The 10,514-nt window shown below is 46.4% G+C and overlaps 1 protein-coding gene across 1 annotated transcript; it reads left to right on the top strand.

The window, feature by feature from the left end:
- The first annotated feature begins 6,276 nt into the window (after positions 1 to 6,276).
- Positions 6,277 to 7,473, top strand: LOC123083495 (F-box protein At2g23160-like). Its single transcript, XM_044505528.1, has one exon. The coding sequence runs from the start codon at positions 6,277 to 6,279 to the stop codon at positions 7,471 to 7,473; it is 1,197 nt and encodes a 398-aa protein (XP_044361463.1).
- Positions 7,474 to 10,514: the final 3,041 nt, after the last annotated feature.

Raw genomic sequence — 10,514 nt, 5'->3', positions numbered from 1 at the left:
TTTCTCGGCTAAAGTAGTTGTCCATGTACTTTGGAATCTGCTTGCCAATAATTTAGCTGGTGCTCACACTCCTGTTTGCTTGATTTGCATTTCACAGCAAATGCCTGCTAAACCTACAGATTATGTATAATGTCATCTCCAAAGGAAATTGTTACTCTTGGTCTTATTTACCTAGCACTGGCGTGCTGTTAATCTGGACATGTATTAGTTGCAGAGGGCTTAATTATACTGTAATCAGCCTTCTTATCCATAATAGCCAGTTATTACGATTATCCTAAATCTTGGTGCAGATTGTCGACCAGGGTAGTTTACTAGAACGTTCAGTCATACTGGTTACTAGTGTGTTGCCTAGTCGACCTTTGAGCAGGTTCTTTTTATGTATTTTTGCTATAGCTAATGAATTCAGTAGAGCCCTGGATCTGTTAATAACGGGGAAATTGCATCAATGTCAACAAAATATTGTAAGCTTTGACCAAACATTTCCTGCTGGAAGTGTTTTTTTTTACGGAACCTGGGAGTGTGTTTGTTTGGTCCTTTTTGGTTTTTTGAAGTGATAAACCAAATATACGTATCATTAGAAGCTTATATGTTTCACATATGAAAAATAGGATCTTGGCAGGTGCCAGGACATGGCCTTTACTTTGTTAGATATGTTGTGACCATAAGATATAGGCTTGTCTGTTGGTTTAAACGTTTAGCATTGTGTTCTCTTAGCAGCCATATATTGAAGCCCTGGTAATATAGTTTTTTTTTGAAACGGGGCAAAAGACTTGTCATTTTCATTGATTAAGAAGAGTGAGAATTGCCGGCTTAATTGACGGAAAACCGGGCAAAAACCGACACAACTTAGCCAACAAATGGGCACTACCGGCCAATCTGGCCACCGACATGGAACACAGAGCTGCAGAACAGCTGCACAAGCCATGACGGACATGCCAACAGATGGCCACACGCACAAACAACCGACAGCTTCGACTTTGACGACGAGCATTGCGAGGGAAATGTGCAGGACTTGCGCCGACCATGCCCACCGCAACGACCACCGAGCGCTGTCACCGTCACCACCTGGACTCGCTCCACCGCAGCTCCGACTTCATAGCAACAAAGCAACCACGGAAGAGCACCTCGGACATGCCGGGAAGATCCGACTACCAAAGCACGAGCCGCGACCCAAGCTCCTCTCGACGCCATCATCGTTGCCAAACAGAAATCAGCGTCCCCGAAACAGTCTCCTTAGCAAACCACGCGGCGAAGGTGCCGCCAACCACCGCGGCAAAGATGCCGCCAACCACCGATCTCCAGATGTAGCCGGCCCCGAGATGTTGCCCCCAAGGAGGAAGAAGACGTGAAGGCGCCTTCATCGCCTGATCCCGCGGATCTGAGGTTTCCCTCCGGAGCAAAGGGCGCAGGGAGAGGGGAGAAGCAGCACACTGCAACAACCCTTCCAAGAATAGGGGATCTATCGTAGTCCTTTCGATAAGTAAGAGTGTCGAACCCAACGAGGAGCAGAAGGAAATGATAAGCAGTTTTCAGTAAGGTTTTCTTTGCAAGCACTGAAATAGTAGGTGATAGATAGTTTTGTGATAAGATAAATAGTAACGAGGAAAAATTAAATAAAGTAAATAAAGTGCAGCAAGGTGGATCAATACTTTATGTAGCAAAGGATAAGCCTGGACAAATTCTAATAATGAAGAAGGAGCTCCCGAGGACACATTGGGAATTATCGTCAAGCTAGTTTTCATCACGTTCGTAAGATTCGCGTTTGATACCTTGATAATTTGATATGTGGGTGGACCGACACTTGGGTACTGCCCTAACATGGACAAGCATCCCACTTATGATTAACCACTATTGCAAGCATCCGCAACTACAAAAAGGAGTATTAAGGTAAACCTAACCACAGCATTAAACATATGGGTCCATATCAACCCCTATCGAAGCAACGCATAAACTAGGGTTTAAGCTTCTGTCACTCTAGCAACCCATCATCTACTTATTACTTCCTTATGCCTTCCTCTAGGCCCAAATCATGGTGAAGTGTAATGTAGTCGACGTTCACATAACACCACTAGAGGAAAGACAACATACATCTCATCAAAATATAGAACGAATACCAAATTCACATGACTACTAATAGCAAGACTTTACCCATGTCCTCAGGAACAAACGTAACTACTCACAAAACATATTCATGTTCATAATCAGAGGAGTAATAATATGCATAAAGGATCTGAACATATGATCTTCCACCAAGTAAACCAAATAGCATCGACTATAAGGAGTAATCAACACTACTAGCAACCCACAGGTACCAATTTATGGTTTTGATACAAGATTGGATACAAGAGATGAACTAGGGTTTTAAGAGGAGATGGTGCTGGTGAAGATGTTGATGGAGATTGCCCCCCTCTCGATGAGAGGATCATTGGTGATGACTTTGGTGATGATTTCCCCCTCTCGGAGGGAAGTGTCCCCGGCAGAACAGCTCCGCCAGAGCCCTAGATTGATTCCGCCAAGGTTCCGCCTCGTGGCGGCGGAGTTTCGTCCCGTAAGCTTGCCCACGATTTTTTCCAGGACAAAACCCTTCATATAGCAGAAGATGGACGCCGGAAGCCCACTAGGGGGCCCAGGTGATAGGGGGCCGCGCCCTATAGGGGGGCGCGCCCCCTGTCTCCTGGACAGGGTGTGGGCCCACTGGCCTATTTCTTTTGCTCATAAATTCATATAAAATCCAAAAATTTGTTTCGTGGAGTTTCAGGATTTTTGGAGTTGTGCAGAGTTGGTTTCCAACGTTTGCTCCTTTTCCAGCCAGAATTCCAGCTGCCGGCATTCCCCCTCTTCATGGTAAACCTTGTAAAATAAGAGAGAATGGCCATAAGTATTGAGATATAATGTATAATAACAGCCCATAATGCAATAAATATTGATATAAAAGGGGAGCGACTACAATAGAAAAAGGTGCACCGGTGCAAAAATAGAAAAAACAAGTCTGGGCCTTCTAATCCTGGATGAACGGTCCAGATTCTAGTGGACGGATTTGAGCGCACAGGTACTTGGTTCTTTGCAGAAAACTCCCTTGCTTCTACTCGTTTTGCAGGAACGTGGCTGGGCCTTCTCTTCTTCCTAAGAACACAGCAACGCGAACTCAAATCCCCAACGCGTAGCCGCCAGCTCCAGCTTGCCGACGGTGGCGGCGGGCCAGATCCGGTGCCTAGCTGGGCGATTGCGCCTGGTGGAGGTCCAGATCCATCCACGACCGTCTTGTCGCCGGCGTTCTGGCTGCCCCGGCGGACCTCCTCTGTCCGAAGCTGAGACCTTGTGCGGGCAAGTTTTCCAAGGTACTCTGCTGCGACCTCCATAGAAAACTCTCATTCCATTCTTTCTCCTACCCCAATGAGCCCATTCTCCACACGTCGCCTGCACCCCCTCATCTAACTCCGCCATCTGGGAACGTCGTAGAAGAAATCTCCAGTCTTCATGTATGCTTGTCTGAAAGGTTGATACTGATTTTCATACTTGATTCTGTAGCATTTATTTAGGAAATCACGTTTGTTCAACTTTTACTGCAAATTGTGCATGTCATCTACTCCTCGCAAACAAGAACATAATATTATGGACAAAATTTTACACTGTAAAGAGACTTGTGCCTGGAGTTCAGACTGAAAGTGCCAAGTATTCCGTGAAGAGGCTTGTGCTTGGAGTTCAGTCTGTAAGTACTCTATGGAGTAAAATTTCATACTTTCAGACTTGTGCTTTGACGGTCTGGAAGTACTTCTGCTCGTACCAAACTTCATACTTTCAGACTGACAGTCTGAAAGATAACATTCGCAAAGATGACAATCTAAAATTACTTTTGCTTGTACCAAAATTCAAACTTTCGGACTTGTGCTTGGACAGCCTGAAAGTGCCAAATTTTAGAGTAACTTGGACAGTGTGAAAGTCTGAAAGTACCGAATACTTGTGCTTCGACATGTCATCTATGACATACATATTATTAGTACTTCAAACTTCTTTGGCGTAAAGAGTACTCGCAGTACATAATATTATTTAGAAATCATTTTGGTTCAACTTTTACTGCAAACTTCAAGCACAATTCTGTAGCATATCAACTTTATTTAGGAGGACATGATATTTTGACATAGATATCTGAAAGTACTCTTTGCTTTAAAATAGTGCTTGGAGCATCTGTTGTATCCTCTATGATAAGATTAAAAAATTCTGGATCTTTGGAAATGATATGAATGGCAGTCATATGAACATTTTGTGAAGGTATATAGTTTAATCGTGAGTAACAGTATCTTGGAAGCTTACAGAGATTTTTATGTTTTGAGATGATTAAGAAGTCAGATATTTGGATTTTGGAGTGAAATGCAATTTTTGGTCTGCATATGATGGATAGATCAAAGCTCGTCGACTAGTACTACGTTCGTCCTCCGCTGTTTTGTTGCTGCATCTCGAACTGAAAATGGAAGGAAGTAGTGGAACGTCGCCTTTAGAAGAGCCCACCGTTCCAGTAATCCCAAACTGTGTACCAACACTATCAGGTGAGAAGACACAGTCTAAAATAGTAGTAATATCGTGTCATTACCTAATTTTTTCGTTAATCCCTTCTTTGATGTTTTTTTGCTGAATATTTGTGTGCAGTTGTGGAATCGGCCAATAGTGGTTTGTAGTTCTTGCTTTTGAAGACTACCTGTTCTTTTTGTCTTGCTATTACTAAATAAATAGAATAGAGTGTTACATTTACAAAGCATGTAAGAAAAATCATCACCGATGTTGAAGTGCCGACGTCGCAACATCTCTATCTTGTGTTCAAGCGATCGACTAGAAGCCAGGGACAAGAGGCTCAAGATGGATCAGTTCCATAGATTCCTTTAGTTGCTGAAATTCGTCACTTGCCTCCATCAACAGAGGTAGATGAAAGTTATGTGAGAGCATATCATCATGTGAAACAAATTGCGCAACTGAAGAATCTTCATCTTTTCAAAAGAAAAATAACCATTTTGTGGTTCACTCGTTATAGGTAATATTGTTCTTCTCGAACTTATGACTGCTCCTCAGTGATTAAACTGTCCAGTGGCTTTCTCTGTCTAGCATATACGCATTTAGGTCGGGCTTTGCAATGAATTTGTCTCTAATTTTCCTTCCATGTGGTTTGTGCATCAAACAATCAAATGGTATTGTTGATGCATATTCATTTCATTAGATAACGATGATTAAAAAACCGACGTCGAGGCGGTGAGGCGGTGAAGGCAAAACCGACGGGCAGCCACCAGTTTGACTCCTCCTCGGAGGTGTGGTGTAAGTTATCCATCCATTTTCCGTACTCTCTCTTTTCCACGATTTGAATTCTGGGTTTAGGCTTCTACGGTTAGGGTTTAACCCTTCGACGCAACAGTGTGCGAGTATTTAAAAAATCTTGAACAAATATTTAATTTTTTGAATAAGTATTAAAAATGTTGATCAAGTATTTGAAATGTTGAATAAGTATTAAAAAATGTTGAACGAGTATTTGAAAAATGTTGAACATGTATTTGAAAATGTTGATCACTTATTAATATTTTTTTTGAAATATACGAAAATGTATAGTGAAAACGAAAACAGAAATAAAAAAATAGAAAAATGGAGAAGAAAAAAGAAAACCAAGGAACGGAGAAGAAAGAAAAAGAAAAAAAGAGAATACAAAAATAAACCAATATAAAACAGACTCCTTTAACCACAAGTAGGACACGCCCTAGTAGTTTACACGAAGTTGGTATTGGCCTAGTGGCTAGCAGTGTCTCGTTGATTCGTCCAATCCGGTTTTCCACCTTTTTCTTCTCGCTTTCTTTTAAAAGCGCGTTAACAGGCCGCTTAAAGCGGGAAATAGTCGGATGGGCTTGGGCCTAGGGAGAGTTGAGAGTTTTTAGTGATGAGGACCAAAACATTAGAGGATTCCCTAAAAAACCAAAACATTAGAGGACGAAGCGATATGTCGGGAGTTTTTTTCTTTTTGCCAGCTAAACTAAACCCTTGGCCAGTAGTACGAAAAGGGATCCGCTGAAGAGAGTCCCGTCTTGGTTCGTTCCCGTCAGAATCGAATCCTCCCTCGCTGGCCGCCGTCGCTGCCCTCATCCAAATCCAAGGTACGTAGTATCTATCTTCCTCGACTCACCACACCACCCAAAGATCACCACCGACTATATATGCACCCGGTTCGACTCTTACCTGCAAGATCTATGATTTCCTCTCTCTATTTGCAGATCCCTGCATCATATGCTCTCCCGCTTCCGATCCATGGAGGGAGCGGGGACAGGGGACAACTTTGTGAGGAACATCAAGTCTAGGCTGGAAACCCATGTGAGGGCCACAACGGAGGCAGCCGGCCTCTTCACCGACGACCTCATCCTGGAAATTCTCTCCCGCCTCCCTGTCAAATCTGTCCATCGCTTTAAGTGCGTCTCGGTGGCCTGGCGCGACCTCATTGCTGACCCTGCCAACCGCAAGATGCTGCCCCAGACCCTCGCAGGCTTCCTCTACACGTCCTACAGCAGCGGGCACCGCCACTACTTCGCCAGCGTCTCGGGCAGCCTAGCCCCGTTCGACCCTTCCCTCCCTTACCTGCAGCCTACCAAGTACAAGGACATGTCCCTGGTGGGCGCCTGCAATGGCATGCTCCTCTACCGCGGCAGCAACAAGAACAAGGTGGCCCCTTGGTCTTGGGCAGAGGATGATTGCCGTTTTGTGGTGTGCAATCCCGCCACTGCAAGGTGGGTCGAGCTGCCCCCTAAGCCTCCTGCGCCAAAAATCAGATATAGCCTTACTGCAGCTCTGGCTTTTGATCCGGCAATCTCGTCGCATTTCCATGTTCTTCATTTTGAGGAGGACTATCTGGCAAATTATATGACAGGAGTGAGCATCTACTCATCGCGGAAAGGAGCCTGGAGTCGCGGGGATAGTGGGATGTTTGAGAAAGTGCCGCCGTTCTTCATTAGTAAATGTGTCTTTGTCGGCGGTATCATGTATGTGATTGGCGAGCTGCAACACATCAACACCAGCAACGAGTATGTGCTGGTGGGGGTGGACATGGAGGGGAAAGAGTGGAAGACTATCCATGTGCCGTACTGTTCGAGATTTTGTACGATTGGATTGTCCCAGGGATGCTTACACTATGCTGTAGCTAACAATGAAATCCTAGTTCCTGAGATGACACTCTGCTGCCTCAAGGATTGTGATAGCAAAAAATTCGTCCTGAAGCATACCGCCAACATGGATAAGCTTCCGAGCATGACTAGGATGAAGTATAAGGTGGTTGACATTCATCCAGATTCCGACACCATTTTCTTGGTTTCATTTGGAGGTGCTACCTTGGCAGCGTATGATATGCGACATCAGAAAGTTGGTTGTATCATTAATCTTGAGAACAGCACACAACGATTTCTACCCTATGTTCCTCTATTCTCAGAGCCATTAGCGGATGCAGATGGGCAGTAGTTTCTCGGCTAAAGTAGTTGTCCATGTACTTTGGAATCTGCTTGCCAATAATTTAGCTGGTGCTCACACTCCTGTTTGCTTGATTTGCATTTCACAGCAAATGCCTGCTAAACCTACAGATTATGTATAATGTCATCTCCAAAGGAAATTGTTACTCTTGGTCTTATTTACCTAGCACTGGCGTGCTGTTAATCTGGACATGTATTAGTTGCAGAGGGCTTAATTATACTGTAATCAGCCTTCTTATCCATAATAGCCAGTTATTACGATTATCCTAAATCTTGGTGCAGATTGTCGACCAGGGTAGTTTACTAGAACGTTCAGTCATACTGGTTACTAGTGTGTTGCCTAGTCGACCTTTGAGCAGGTTCTTTTTATGTATTTTTGCTATAGCTAATGAATTCAGTAGAGCCCTGGATCTGTTAATAACGGGGAAATTGCATCAATGTCAACAAAATATTGTAAGCTTTGACCAAACATTTCCTGCTGGAAGTGTTTTTTTTTACGGAACCTGGGAGTGTGTTTGTTTGGTCCTTTTTGGTTTTTTGAAGTGATAAACCAAATATACGTATCATTAGAAGCTTATATGTTTCACATATGAAAAATAGGATCTTGGCAGGTGCCAGGACATGGCCTTTACTTTGTTAGATATGTTGTGACCATAAGATATAGGCTTGTCTGTTGGTTTAAACGTTTAGCATTGTGTTCTCTTAGCAGCCATATATTGAAGCCCTGGTAATATAGTTTTTTTTTTTTGAAACGGGGCAAAAGACTTGTCATTTTCATTGATTAAGAAGAGTGAGAATTGCCGGCTTAATTGACGGAAAACCGGGCAAAAACCGACACAACTTAGCCAACAAATGGGCACTACCGGCCAATCTGGCCACCGACATGGAACACAGAGCTGCAGAACAGCTGCACAAGCCATGACGGCACATGCCAACAGATGGCCACACGCACAAACAACCGACAACTTCGACTTTGACGACGAGCATTGCGAGGGAAATGTGCAGGACTTGCGCCGACCGTGCCCACCGCAACGACCACCGAGCGCTGTCACCGTCACCACCTGGACTCGCTCCACCGCAGCTCCGACTTCATAGCAACCAAGCAACCACGGAAGAGCACCTCGGACATGCCGGGAAGATCCGACTACCAAAGCACGAGCCGCGACCCAAGCTCCTCTCGACGCCATCATCGTTGCCAAACAGAAATCAGCGTCCCCGAAACAGTCTCCTTAGCAAACCACGCGGCGAAGGTGCCGCCAACCACCGCGGCAAAGATGCCGCCAACCACCGATCTCCAGATGTAGCCGGCCCCGAGATGATGCCCCCAAGGAGGAAGAAGACGTGAAGGCGCCTTCATCGCCTGATCCCGCGGATCTGAGGTTTCCCTCCGGAGCAAAGGGCGCAGGGAGAGGGGAGAAGCAGCATACTGCAGCAACCCTTCCAAGAAAGAGTGCGGCGCCTAAAGGCATCGTCGTCGATGCATCCAACAAAGGCCAGAGATAGGATTTCTCCCGGTGAAGCTCTACAAGCAACTGCCCGAACCGGCCGGCCACAATCCGCCACCCACCAAACCTTGTAGATCACCCAGGACCGCCGTCTGACTCCCACTGGCCGCGATATCCCTCGATGTGCCACGTCCAGGCAAACACCGCCCCCTGGCCAAAGCTGCCACCACCAAATCCAGGGCCGCCGCCCCGGCAACCGAAGACCTCAACCGCACGGCCACCGCACACTGCACAGCCAGAGAGGAATCCCGAGCATGGAGGGGGGGCACCCTACCCCAACTCACCGGACGAGCTGCCAGATCCGCAGCCCGTCAGTCGAAACACCAGCTGGCACCACCATGGCACCAAGCAGGAGGAGCGCAGCAAGGGCCCCTCCAGGACGCGCAGCAGGGGGCCATGCCTCCCTCCAACCCAGCACCGCCGTCCGTGTCGGCTGCAGCCGCCAGGGTCTAGATCGGGCTCGCACGGGCGCCACGACCCCGACCGCTCGCCTGGAGCGGCGCGCCCACCGCCGCGACTGGATCCCGCACCGCGTAGGAGGCTTCCTCCACCACGAGTCAGGACGCCGCCCCGGAGCCAATCGCCGGACAGCCGCCGACCACACGCCATATCCCCACCACATGAGCGAGCAGCAGCCAGAGAAACGCCCCGCCGCCGCCGGTTCGGCGCAGGCTTTGCCTGCCGGAGGCCACCGGCGTCAGCGAGGGGGATGAGTCTGGAGGGGAGAGGCTGTGGGATGTGGGAGCCGCCGCCCGTGTCGCCTCGGGGAGGGAGCGGCGCGGGGGCCAGGGGTGGGGGGGTCTAATATAATACTGATGTGTCTTGTGGTGGTACACATCGAAATCTCTAGAAAGACTTATATTTAGGAACGGAGGCAATACATCATACATGTATACACTGTTTGGAGGGGGTGCTATGCTGTGAGATGGCATTAGCCTTCTCCTCCTGCTGCGACTTCCACCACCACCATGAGTGATGCCTTCTTCTTCTGAATTTTGTGCACATACTTCACTGTATGCTTTACCCTCCATGATTGTGCCGAGCTGGCTTAAAGTACTTCCACCATGATTGTGCCTTGTTCTGAATTTTGTGCACTTACTTCGCAGTATCTTCTTCTGAATTTTGTGCACATACTTCACAGTATCTTCTTCTGAATTTTGTGCACATACTTCAGAATTTTTGAAAGACTAATAGAATTAGCTGTGGGGAGCAATCCCCCTCGTAAGTATCGAAAAACATATATTTACTACTGGCCTGCCAAATTACTCTCCCTGTCTCATAATATAAAAGCGTTTTTGACACTACAAACTACACTAGTGTCAAAAACGCTCTTATATTATGGAACGGAGGGAGTAGCTTTCAATGGAATATTTTTTGTTAGCAATGGTAGTACTCCCTCCGTTCCTAAATATAAGTCTTTTTAAAGATTTCAATATGGACTACATACGGAGCAAAATGAGTGAACTCTTGGTCACGCGGAAGAAGGCCGGCGCCGCCTCTGTAACAGAGAAGAGTGAAGTGCATCCTA

The sequence above is a fragment of the Triticum aestivum genome, chromosome 4A (genome assembly GCF_018294505.1).
Source record: "Triticum aestivum cultivar Chinese Spring chromosome 4A, IWGSC CS RefSeq v2.1, whole genome shotgun sequence".
NCBI classification, from domain to species: domain Eukaryota; kingdom Viridiplantae; phylum Streptophyta; class Magnoliopsida; order Poales; family Poaceae; genus Triticum; species Triticum aestivum.
This window is presented reverse-complemented; position numbering and strand designations above follow the sequence as displayed.

Excerpts from the sequence above, each read along its gene's own strand:
- LOC123083495 (XM_044505528.1), top strand. The coding sequence starts at position 6,277 with ATGGAGGGAGCGGGGACAGGGGACAACTTTGTGAGGAACATCAAGTCT.